Source organism: Mesocricetus auratus, unplaced genomic scaffold (genome assembly GCF_017639785.1).
Source record: "Mesocricetus auratus isolate SY011 unplaced genomic scaffold, BCM_Maur_2.0 Super-Scaffold_6723, whole genome shotgun sequence".
Classification (NCBI taxonomy): domain Eukaryota; kingdom Metazoa; phylum Chordata; class Mammalia; order Rodentia; family Cricetidae; genus Mesocricetus; species Mesocricetus auratus.
The window spans coordinates 13,635,001-13,648,478 of record NW_024429183.1 but is presented as its reverse complement, the minus strand read 5'-3'; the positions used below and the strand labels follow the sequence as shown (position 1 = coordinate 13,648,478).

The 13,478-nt window shown below is 41.1% G+C and overlaps 1 protein-coding gene across 5 annotated transcripts in view; it reads left to right on the top strand.

The window, feature by feature from the left end:
* The window catches only part of Hydin (HYDIN axonemal central pair apparatus protein), a 352,162-nt gene that overhangs the window by 19,288 nt on the left and 319,396 nt on the right, over positions 1-13,478 (top strand). For all 5 annotated transcript variants that reach the window (XM_040736928.1, XM_040736948.1, XM_040736939.1 and 2 more), the window contains exons 3-4: positions 10,128-10,285; positions 12,271-12,396. In XM_040736928.1, coding sequence (XP_040592862.1) covers positions 10,128-10,285; positions 12,271-12,396 — 284 coding nt within the window. The remainder of the gene's footprint in view (positions 1-10,127; positions 10,286-12,270; positions 12,397-13,478) is intronic.

Below are 13,478 nucleotides of genomic sequence, written 5' to 3'. Positions count from 1 at the left end.
TTATTTCACCCATTTCCCCACTGTATCAATCTCTCTCCATTCCCTATTTAAACCCTACCCTGTTTTGTTTTCACCATGTCCTCCTTCAGATCATTTGCACCCTGCTAATCACATCCCTACTTCTCTTCTCCCAGCCCCACGATGTCCCCTTTTTACTCTCCTGGTTTTTGTGGTTATTCTGTGCTATATATGCACATCTGAATATTTGGAGCCGAGAACCACAGATGAGAGAGAACTTGCAGTTTCTGGGTTACCTCACTCAGTGTCACGATTTCATTTTGCTTCACAGCTGACTAGTATTCTATAGAGTGTGTGCACTGTGCTTTCATTATCAGTGCAGCAGCCGAAGAACATTGTTTCCTTTCCTACCTACTGGGAATAAAGCAGGAACGAACACGGCTGAGCAAGTAACTGCAGCAGGAGTTATTTACGCAGATGCTAAGGAGTGGTATGGCTGGGTGATATGGTAGATTTAGTTTTAGCCTTTTGAAGTTTCTCCACACTGATTTACAGAGTGGCTAAACCAGTCTGCAGTCCCAGCAGATATGAAAGAGGGCTCCCCTTCCCCACTTCCTCCTTAGTGTTTGTTATTGGTTCTTTTCATTGATCTTTGCCATTCTGATTAGGGTAAGATGAAATCACAAGGTTGTTTTGACTTGTGTTTCTCTAATTGCTGGGGATAATTTGTGTGTGTGTGTGTGTGTGTGTGTGTGTGTGCACATGTGTGCACATGTGTGCATATGCATATGCACATGTGGAGGTCAGAGGTCAACATCAGGTATCTCTCTTTATTGCTTTCCACCCAAGTTTGTGAGGCAAAGTCTTTCATTGAACCTAGAACTCATTCATTGGCTAAGCTCCTGGCCCCAAGCTCTGGGGACCCAGCTGGCTCTTTCCTTTCCTTGTGCTAGGTTACAGGCAGTCACCGCCATGCCTGGCTTTTACATGGGTGCTGGGATCTGCCTGTCTTTGCTTCCTTCCCCATGCTGGGGCTGCAGGCACTCGCCACCATGCCTGGCATTTTTTTTACAAGAGTGTTGGGATTCAAACACAGATCCTCATGCTTGTTATGCAGGTACTTTACCAACTGAGCCTTCTGGCCAGCCCTAGAACTATAATTCTTATGGTCGCTGTATTAGCCATAAAGTTACATGCATAAATGAAAACACCATAATGAAACTATTTTGTACAATAAATATAATAAAATACAGTTTATTTTAAGGGTGCAAATTGGATCTCACAGGTTACAACAAGAACATATGGCAGCTTCCTATCTTGTTACCTTCTTTTATGTGACATTTAGTTTACTGTTTGTCTTTCCCAGTGTGTCAGGTCTAGAAGCTTCTAAAGTTTAAACAAGTTTTCAACACTATATTTTCCTATGAAAAAGCAGTTCTTCTCTGTAATTTGGCCTTGGAAAAGTTGCTTTTCTTTGTATATCTGAATCTTTCTCTAACATGGATCAAATAAGAGGATTCCTTCTGAAAATACTCTCTTTGATCTACCTGAGATACCAGAAGTCACACATCCTGCAGAGACACATTGTTTTCAACAAATATTCAAGGGGAAAGGAGCAGAGGTCAATGTGAAACCGGTAACACCAGAAATAATCCAATTTTAAAGATATCAAACAAATAGAAAATCAAGAAGCATATAGCAGCTTTAGAGACAGTAGGATAGCAGAAGATGAAGCAGGATTATAAAATGAAAATTAATCTTATTACTCAGGGAGTGCCCAAAGAAACCCCAACTCACAACAAAAGTCATGTTTTATTGACCTCAGTATTTTCTATTTGGTACTTCCCTGCCAGCATGGTATTCAGCATTGTATCCCCACCCCATGGAATGTCTCCCTACCCATCCCGCACAACCTTAGAAGCAGAAGCTGACGATGTGTGGGTGGGTGTCAGCTCTCGCATTTACGTTCAACAAGCTAGACTAATTGGACAGAATTCTCTTCTCTCTAGGTTTTCTTCTTCTTGCTGTTTTGGTTTTAACCAGACTGTATAACAATGATAACACCAAGAAAAATTATATGCCAGGTACTGGGCAAAGGGCACTTTACAACTACTGTCTCATTTAAACTTTTTAGTAATCCCCTGAAGCGCGTAGGTAGCTTCCAATATGGCTCCCAGTTACTCTGAATCCCAATATTTATGTCCTGTTGTGGTCTCCCCCATACTGAAATAGGATGATCTGCATGGCCAAATGTGTAAATGAGTGTGTGACTTTTGGATTGAAAATGACATTGTATTTATCTTTCCACATGAGCTTCCATATTGCTTACACCCATCTCTATGCTTTGGGGGACATGCAGGCAGTCCTGATGAGAGAGAGGTCTATAAGAGGAGGGATTGAGGCCTTAAACTCACAGCCAAGCCCTACTTTCCAGTTCTATGAGTGAAGCCTTCAGATTATACAGCCTGAGTGCCATCTTTGAGTACAATATCGCAAGAAAGCCCATGCCAAAAATCACCCAGTCAAGCTTCCTATCAGCTTTCAAGTTGCTGGCACTTAAGACATCAGTGATAACCCTAGTTCAGGGTCATGTAAACAATGTTGTTTTGTCCTGTATTTGAGAGCAGTCTGTTATATGGCAGCAGGTAACTATCAGAGTAGACTGTGTTATCATTTGTCATTACTGAGGTCCAAGGAGATTAACTTTGAGGTATAATGACTCAAGAACCTTTGGGCCTAGTAGAAATGAGATTTCATTGGGGATTTTATCTTTTATTTTCTAAAAAGAAGAAAAACTTTTAACTAGGGAGAAACATTTTTGTCTATCAAAGCTCATATTTGTTAAAATGTATTTTTTGTTGTTGTTGTTGTTTTGGTTTGGTTTCTTCAAGAAAGGGGTTCTCTGTGTAGCTTTGGAGTCCGTCCTGAAACTCACTGTATAGACCAGGCTGGCCTCAAACTCACAGAGATCCTCCTGCCTCTGCCTCCCAAATGCTAGGATTAAAGGTGTGTGCCACCACGGCCTGGCTAAAATGGGCTAGTGAAATATGTCATAAATTGGAAATGCAGTGTTTTGTACCAAAGATGTTTCAAATTTGTTTACAGTTCATATATTTCTCACTGGCTAGAGAGGATTTTAACATTTCTGAGAGTTAATTTTGGAGCACATTTTGCCATTTTCTGTTTCTCTTTTCTGAGAAGATGTAGGGTTTGGAAATGGAAGATGATAAAAGGGAAGACAGGAGGCAATACATTTTGAGGCATTTAGGATGAAAGAACAAGCATCGAGATGATGGATGGAGGCGTGATTATGGTGATCATGATAGTTATTAATGTGACAAGCACACAGTCCTGTAGCATCTGGAGACATTCACCAATTTAATAACATACATCATGAAATTCTGCCTTCCCAAGCAGCAATCCATTCTGAATTTGAACTCTTGTAGACTCGACTCTATCATGAGTTCCTAGGAGTGAAGAGAACATAACTCCCTAAAGAAAATGAATTTTGTGCTTAAGAGCATCTACTCCCAAGCGTCACAAAAAAAGGAATCTAGTGGTACAAATATATGAAGGCAGACCTCTAGTGGAAAATCCCAAGTCCTGTCCTAAGGGTTATCTGGGAATACATTTCCCCATCTCTTCATTATTCATTATATTTGAAAAGAAGCTGCCAAATCACAGACAGTGAGCACTCATTCAACCTAAACTTTGTTAGGCTGAGACACTAGAAGTTAAGGAAGATAAAGCAAAGGTTGAAGTGTTTAGTCTGAGAGATGTCTGGGCCTCCTAAAAATTCTTCGAGTGAGCACAATTTAATACCCATCCAGCTGGACAATTATCTACTGAACCCCTTCCATTTGCCAATGTTATTTGTGATCCCTGTAGTCAAGGAGCTTGTATTCTAGAGCTATACGGAGGTTCATAAGCAAATAAATGCAATGAAGTGCATTTAATAGTTTCATTTAGTGGCTCCAGCTTTTCCTTGCTATTGTCCTAATGCTCCTTTAGATTAGGAATGGTTACCCTGCACCAAGCCATTGGGTATTAGAATTATGTAGCTTGTTTTTATTTGATCCACCTGTCTTCATCATCTCAGCACTGGGATTACAAGTGTGTGCCATTGTGCCTGTTTTTTATATGTGTGTTCTGGAGAATAAGCCCAGGTCCGCATGCTGTGCAATGTATACTTCAGTGACTGAGCCATCCCCCATAGGTTCATATACTTGAATGCTTAGTCACCAGGGAGTGGCACTTTTTGAAAGGATTAAAAGGCTTAGGAGATGTAGCCTTGTTGGAAGAAGTGTCACTGGGGGCGGGCTTTGAGGTTGCAAAATCCCATGGCAAACCCATCGTGTCTCTCTCAGCTGCTGGTCCAGCTCCTGCCTGCATGTGGCCTGCTTGCTATGATGGCAATAACGAAATCTCTGAAAGCATAAACAAGCTCTAACTAGCTGCCTTGGTCACAGTGTCTCTTCATGCCAATAGACAATATCCTTATTAATGTCTTTAATTATGAAAAATGTAAAACATGCACATATTAGAAAGTATATTGTGAACCAACTTCAATAGTTCACAATATTCCCTATTTTGCCACCCCTCTCCAAGCACATGTACACTTTTTTTCTGGAGTGTTTTAAGGTCAATGTCAGACATGGTTTTTCTTTGCTTAGAAATTCTTCCTAAAAATTGCTAACAGATAATAACTTCCTTGCAAACAATTAGGTTCACTGCACTGTGATCCTACCTAACAATTTTAAAGCATATTTTAAGTTAGTTGATATATCTAGCAAGTGCTAACACCAACAACAGAACCACTAAGTTTTGGGAATGGATAGGGTTTGATGTGATCTTAATTACTTAAAAAATAAAAAGTACCTAATTCACCGAACAATGATGGATTTTACATTTTGTTATTCATTTGGGGGCTCTTAAGCCAAACTTGTCCTTGCACTTGGTTGGTTAAAGTCTCTTTACTTCATGCTCAGGCTGTCTTCTCTCCTCAAGCAATTTAGTGCTCCACTAAACTTTTCTTGTTTCTGTAACTTGTCCACACTCTGAATTCGGCCCATCTGTATTCTTACAGGAGGTTCTTGTTCATCCATTCTCCTCTCTCCTGCTGCCTAGCAGGAGGTTTTGGAAGCTTAGTTAGAACTAGGCCTGGGCTTTTGTTAATGAGCTCATCGGTGGTGTTGGGAAGTGCATCAAGCCACACATTTGCCTGGGTTTGAATCTTTCAGTGTTAGGATTGCCCCTGGTCTTTGACACCGTTCTGGCAGCCTTTAATGGTTTCTTGTATAGTATGATAGAATGCTCTGGGTTCACCTCACAGTGTGTGTCCCCAGCCTCAAATGAAGCATTTCTTCTAGGAGCTGTGGGTCCTCTTAGAGGTAAATGGTATTTCAAGTTCACAGTCTCAGTTCTTGGACTGTCGTTTCTGCTGGTGTTCCGTTGCTCTAGTGGGCTGGTTGTTACTAAGGGACAGCCACAACGAGCCTTCAGTTTGAAAGTAAGCCAGTGGGCTCTCCAGGACTGGGCATCGCTCAGTGCTGGAATACATGCTTAGCATGCACGTGCTCTGAACTTGGTCCTCAGCACCCAAAATGCTTCCTAATATAAGAGCCTTTTCCAATGAATTAGTTTTTATGATGAGACACCTGGTTCCTAACAATACCGACATAAATACTTGCTTTTAAAATATCACTAATAGTATGACAATGAACAACCATTGAGTAGATGATAAGATTTCTGTGCTGCCTTGGGATTTTCCAGCAAATCCCAGGGAGGACAGACCAGTCCAGATGCCGTTCTGAGGTCAGCTAGGATCACTGTTTTCTCTTGAGTTTGTAACACCAGCTTGATATACAGAAAGGTTCATTTGGTTTGGTTTGGTTTCAGTTTTTAAGAATTGAGTTTTCCCCCCTCTTGGTTCTCTTTGATATGTAAAACATTTGTTCGGCTCGGAAGTCCACACTGGAGTGCATTCTGTCTATTCTACCATATTATGGTATATTTTATAATACCATGTTAATTTTATTGTATAAGCAGAAGTGATAAGTTAGTTTCTTCCACAGATTTTAATTCTTGTTCATTAATAAGAGGTTTGTTTTGTTTTGTTGCAATAAGGACCCATTCTATAGCCCAGCCTGGCTTGGAGTTTACTATGTGGTTCAGACTTTTTCCAAACTCAAGTTTCTCTTCTTGCCTCAGCTTCTTAGGAACTGGGGCTACGTCTGAGAACAGCCATATTCAACTCAGAAGGTTTTCTATTTTTCTGGAATATGTTTTTAATTTCTAGTTTTATCATATTATAACCAGAGTATTTATTATTTATAACATCTGTAGATTATGGGACCTACTGCCATTTTTATCCCCTAATATATGATCAATTTTCTCAACTGTTTCCTTTGCTCTTGAAGTATCTTTTATATAATTAAGATGTATCATCTCATATGCATCCCTGCAACTGACAAGTTATATTGTTCAAATCGAATTCAAATACTTATACTTATTTTTTGTCCAGCTCACATGCCTTTTCCTGCAAGTTGAATATTAAAAAATCTATCATTTGTGCTTGCATGTCTCTGTACATCTGTAATTTCTGCTTTTATTGATAGATGGTTTTGCATTATCTTACAAATAATTATTACTATATCTTTGTTTTGAAGTATGAAGCATGGCTTTTAGCAGTGTATGAGTTTCTTTATTTTATTTAATCCTTTAAAAATATTACACTCGTAAGTGAGAATTGTAATCCCTACTTCTTATAAACAATGAACGTATACAATGTTAGGTCTCACTATGGTATCCCTACTTTTTTATTGCTTCTGGTAATGTTACCTCTCAAAGACAGAATTGCCCTCACTGAATAAAATTTGAAGGATGTCCAGGCTAGTGAAAGGTATGAAATGTTTATTACCTACGCGATGGAGCTTCCAGAGAAAGCTGAGCAGACCTCAGGCCTTTATGCTAGTAGTTTCTTTTATATTAAATCCTTTATTATGTCTCTATTATTTAGCGACTGCTGCATAACAAAGTGTCCGAGTAGAAGTTTAAAGCAGTGGATGTTTAGTTTCCTCACAGTTCCTGTCTTAACAGTTTGGATGGGACACACCTGAATGCCCCCTTTCCGGGTCCCTTCTCATGCAGCTCCAGGCATGCAGTCGCCTGGACTCAGCTGTCTAGAAGCCACCTTCACCTTATTCGATGGCTGCCAGCAGGCCTCTCAAGACCCATTTTTAAATCACATCCACACTGATTCTGAAGGCCCGGTTCACAGTTCACATCACAGTAGCATATCTATGTAGGTTTTCGGACTGTCCAATAAGGCAGATAGTGAGTGATCTGAGAGAGAAGGAGCCAGAGGATAGGTCTGCAGAACAGTACCCTACCACTCAGGCTGTGTTGTGTTTTCAGAACTGCCTAAGCATTGCTCGTGAACACAGATGCCAGGAAACAGACATTACAGACTTAGCTCTCACAGGCTTTCTATAACAATCCCTTTGTCTTCTTTTATGCTGACTGGCCAGTTTGATGCCTGCCTTTGATGTTTACGGTACTCGATGATCTCAGTCTACTTCTTGCTTTCTCTTCCATCTTTAAATTCTATTCTTTTATTCTTTTTACTGTCTCAGGAAATGTTTGCATAATTTGCCTGGGGTCCTCGACTTGGCTTCAGGTTCAGCTGAACAGTCAGACACAAGAAGCACAGTGTCAGTCCTTTGGCTGAAATCCTTCAGTTCTTTGCCTGGATGAAGCTCAGTTTCTAGTAGATTCCTTGGGAAGGTGTGATGGCATCTTGGTTGTCAACTTGATTACCTCTACAATCAGTTAAATCCACACATTGCTGTGTGTGCCTAAGAGGGATTTTCTTAATCAGACTACTTGAAATAGGAAAACCCACTCTAAATCTAGGTCACACCTTCTGGTGACAGTCTTCATCAAAGGATATGGAAGAGGGAAGCTTTGCCTTTTGACTGCTTGCCTTCACTCTCATGGGCAAGTCCATCTATACTGTGTCTTGGGTATTAGAATCTACTTCTGGCATAAATTGAAGAGATCAACTTTCTAGGGCTCTGACACCAGAATAGGATGGCTGAGATATTCAACCTTTTGGACGGAACAGCTGTTGGATTTTTGGCCTTCCTGTTGTCCTGTTGTGAGAGCCGTTGCTGGGCTATCCAGACTCTATCCTGTAAACCAGCCTAATCAGTTACCTTTATGTGTGTGTATGTATGTGTGTGTGTGTGTGTGTGTGTGTGTTTCATTCTATTGGTACTGTTTCTTTAGAGAACCCTAATACAGAAGGATTTTCTATGAGCAAATGTTTTTCTGTAGCCTCGATAACTTAAGAGCTTAACTTAATCTTTAGGTTGCTTTTCTAAAAAACTGTGAGAGGCCTGCCTGGTTGCTTACCACTCCTTCTAGTTGCTCAGCTCTTTCTCTGAGCTCTGGGCTCCTGAGTGGCCATCTCCCTCCACCTGTCTGTCATACTGATGCTCTACCAAGACCTCACCTGACCTGAAGAGCTGCTCTCTGACATTTACAAGACCCCTGGCTGAGTGTACCTGGAGATACAGATGTTTGGGGAACAGAAGGAGACCTAGTAGGAGGGCTTCCACCAAAGGCCTGAGAACAGTCGTACCAAAAGCACAGAACTGGCTTGTGTTTGTTGATACTGTCATGAACCATCACTTAAAGGAAACCAATGCCATGTAAGAGATACACGATTGCATGTAATCACTCAAAGGCAAACTTGAAGGACAGAGACCAGAAAGAATAAAACCTTTTCTGACAGGAGCTGCAGAATTTCAGTAACGATCAGCTTTTTTATTGGTGAAAATGCGAATCCAGATAGCACAGCTGCACTCTTGGACTGCCATGAGGATGCTTGATCCCATCTGTGATTTCCTCTAAGAGTGGCTTAGAAGATGCTAATGAGCTGGCCAATTACCTTGCATCTATCACCTGTCATCATAACTGGCTGCTGCCTGTCATCCTCACAATGAGCTCTTTATATGTTTTTTACCATAATTTGTTTAGAGCAGAGCCATCGTATTTATGTTTTATTTTATTTTTTAAAGCATGTCACATAGGCTGTGTGCAAGTGTATTGAAACTAAAAAAAAAAAGGGAAATGATTCCACACTGTTGCCTTAGTTAACAAGTCACTCTAAAATCTAGTGACTACTGGATCGGCACAAACTGGCTACTGGCAAAAATGAGAGCCACTGGGTAACTTCATCCAGACCCATTACCTGCATGAGCAGGTGAAATTCATCAAAGAACTGGGTTACCATGTGACCAATTTTCACAAGATGGGAGCCCCCATATCTGGTATGACACTCACACCTGGGATACAGTGATCACAAGAGCTGAGCTGACTTCCCCAAAGCCATGAGACACAGAGGGAGATGTTATAGCTGTGGATTTACAATTGACGTATTTAGGACTATACAACTTAAATTCTTCCCAGAATCTCTCCTTTTCTCCCTCATGTCTCCTGCTGCTTGCATTTTCTTTTTCTTCTTTCTCTCTGCCCAGCTGTGGAGAGCAGAAACCCCATGTTTAACCTGCTTGTAGGGCTGATTGTCATGAAGGGAATCTTTGAACTCAGTGGATCAAACAGCAGATGACATAAGGTCCTTAGTGGGCAGTGTCTGTTGATGGTGTTTGGTTAAACATGCCAAACCGAGGGAGTGGCTTGTGTGTTCCTTCATGTCACCCTCAGCAGAAAAGCCCATAGTTGGCATAAAGTAGATTCTTGACCCTGAGATAATACATCTTGTCACATGAAATACAACCCCCTGTTTAATGTGGTTTTGTTCTGAACATTTGACATAATTTTGAAGATGGTTTTCTTAGCTTTCCCATGTATGAAGCAGCTATAAATAATGTATGACATGGAGCTAGAGAGACGGCTCAGTGGGTAAGAGCACTGACTATTCTTCTATAGGACTCAGATTCCATTTCCAGTACCTACATGGTGGCTCACAACCACCTGTGACTCCAGTTCCGGGGGTTCAACACCCTCTTTTGGCCTCTGTGGGCATCTGTATGTGTATAATACACAGATATACATCCAGGCAAAACACCATACATGTTAAATTGTATGAACTGTCTGCAGGAAATAACCGATACCTGCTCTACCCCTCCCCTTCTTATCCTTAGGTGAACAAAGAAAATATCTGAAAATGACAAGTAAAAGGCTTGAGGAATCCATGGGGGCTGTGCAGAAGGGCCTGGCCAAAGTGATCACAGGGTTGCATAGCAAAGTCTTGCCACCCATGATCCCAAAGGTGGTCACGGAGGAACAAGTGAACCGGATGGTAATGTATCAAGGGATTTCTGTGTAAGACACTTAGAGCACTATCCTCAGGACAATGCTGGTTTGTTCTTTCAGAGCATCAGAATCGCTGACTGATGTCACCGGCCACTGGCATGTGGGAGAACACAAATGCCTTCCAAAGCAGGAGAGGCTCTTTTTTAAGTTGCATGTATTCTTCAAGGTGCAGGGTTGGCTGGGGTAACCAATTGGAATAAGAGTTTCTGTCTTAGTTCATCTTCTGTTCCTATAGCAGAATGTCAGAAACTGGACAACTTATAAAGAAAAGAAGTTTGTTTTGGCTTGCAGTTGTGGAGCCTAGGAAGTCCAACACTGGGTAGCTCCATCTGATAATGGTCCCTTGCTGCAAGCATCCATGTGTGGAGGAAAGGGAGCTAAACTCCAAGAGAACCATAAATTCATTCACACATGAACTTGGGGGACCACACTCAAATCACAGAACAGTGTGAATCAACTTACCAAACTTTTCAGAATGGTAGAGCCATGTGAACTGCCATTCCTGTAGTTCAATCATAGTCAACTATCAGATTCTCACAGAACTCAGCCTAATAATCTGTTGTTCATGCACTGGCAAGAGTTGTTTTTGTAGCTTTCAGGGCACAGAGCATTAGAAAATAATGACTGGTAGTTTTCTTTTAAAATAAAAATAGGTGTATTTCTAATGAGTGAAAAATAATGTGCTAGGAACTGGATTATGAACCACATGCTGTAGAAAACAGTAATAAAAAGGTCTAGTGCCAGCAATGGTATACTCCCTGTGTTTTAAACCCAATTTCGAGTTGCATTTTAATTAGAAAAATGAAGTCAGTCCTTGAGTCTCCTATACAGGTGTACTTGTATACTCTATACAAGGCTCTGGCTTTTGTTTTTAGGATTTTGTTGGTTTAATTTAAACCACACTGTTGCTGGCACCTCTCAACAGTCTGCTACCCTCATCTGTGTTCCTGTCAAAAATAACTTAAAACCAAGTTGAAAGCTATGTTAGAGATGAGTCTCCATTTAAATGGGTTCAATTACAGAGATGAGCATTATTAAACAATTCTAGACTCTAACCTCAATCAGCTAAATTACCTATTCCAAGGTCTTACAAACAGTCTTGGCATAGACTCTACCAATGATCACACCCTCCTTGCATGTAAAGTAGGCCTGGAACAATAAGAAATTTCTAGAACAACAACCATAGCTGCACAACAGTGATAGGATGGGGCAGCCAATTCTCTGCTGGGCTAGTTTTAGTTAAATGACAAGTTACCTGTGTTTTCTTGTAAGATTGGTAAGTAGTGAGGTATTTTATGTCCTGTTTCAGGCTGTTTCAGGGTGTCAATGTTATCAGACACAAGATCCAGATCTGACCCAAGCTTATAGCTCCTTGGGAATGTGTCACTCGTTTCTAAGTGGCTAGATCACACCTCAGATATCCTTTATGGTTTCCATCTCCCTTCAGTGTGATTTGCTCTAGTTAAACACTCCAGTGCTCTGCTCTCCTGATCTGTAGGTTCAGAAACAGCGCTGTCTCCAGCTCCTCAGCTCTGATGCTTGGAAGTGGTTGTGTTGTTTTGTTTTGTGTGTGTGTGTGTGTGTGTGTGTGTGTGTGTGTGTGTGTGTGTGTGTGTGTTTCAAACATGGAGCTATCTTTCCAGAAACCTCTTGTGAGCCTGGGTGTTCTGCTTTTTGAACAGATTCCTGTTAAGGTCCTTGACTTATTTTTCTCCAGGGTTCCATTGTATGCTTCCTTCAAAGCTGTAAGGGATGGGCTAGTGCATGTCACTTTCAGTTGCTGTATAAAGACCTCAGAAGTGCATGAGATTTCTCTTGTATAATTTAGTTATCCTCAATATTTTATAAGGGAACTTAGTGACATTCCACAATTATCCTGAAAGCTGAACATACAAATTATTCATTACTGGTGCTTAGGAGAATACTTCCTCAGCCTAACCATGTTTGAACTGGGCTCTTGTTGAATTCCAGCTGACACCCTCTGAGTTCCTGAAGGAGATGTCCCTCACTACGGAGCAGAAATTGGCAAGCACACGAATTATATGCCGGCCACAGATCACCGAACTCTTAGATATGGGAGAAACAACACATCAAAAGGTACATCCAAGTCTGGAGAGATGGCTCTGTGGTTAAGAGGGATTGGTGCTCTTGCAGAGGACCCAGGCTCAGGTCCCACTACCTGTAATTTCAGCTCCAGGAGATCTAATGCCCTCTTCTGGCCTCGAGAGGAATTGCACTCACATGCATACCCCCCCAATACATTATGTACATAACTAAAAATCAAAATACAATCTTTTAAAAAAAAAGCACATCAAGCTGAAAGTAGACCATATAAACGTTCATGACAATAGATGCTAAGTAGAAGGTAGTTTGTAGACCAGGCAATCCCTGACCAGGGCGGCTTTGTAACTCCTTTCCTAGCTGTCAATCTCTATGACCTGCTATCACAGAGTTACTGCAGTTAATAAGAGCAAGCCTTATTTTAAATCACTTTTGACTAATTCCACACCTTATTTAGTTACTTCTGATCAGTATTTGATACAGTTGTTTATAGGGTAAGAGTAATTCCAAGAATTATATCAGCCAAGCCCAATTAAGTTACCTCCTTCATGTCACAAGCCGTCCTTCCTCTCTGACCTGCCCACGAGTGAAGAAAGAAGGAAATAGGCATTTGATACCTGGTTTTGACCCATTTCCAAGAAACTTTAAGCCTAAAAAGCATTGATCTTTCACATTTCTGTATTGTAGTGTAGACTACATGTTTGTGACTTTAGGGACAAATAATTATAAAAAAGAAGGGTTTGGAACCAGAGATATGGCCAGAAGTTAAGAGCACATGTGTCTTTTGCAGAGACAGGTTCCATTCCTGGCACTCATGTGGTGACTCATGACTGAATACAGTTCTAGGAATCCAATGCCCTCTTCTGACCTCTGTAGACACTTCACACACATGGTACACAAACATATATGCAGTCAAAGCACTCATACATATTAAATTATATGCCTCATCCTTTTCTGTACAAACTATGATACGAATATCCACTAGTGGGCTGACTGCAGGTGAGTCCCCTCAAAGGGGTTCCCAGCTCTTCCTGAGTTGTCTGAGCTACATCCCCCACGGGAACGGATCTCTCAAGCCTTTACTCTTGCTGCCTCGGACCCACAAACCACACTGTTCT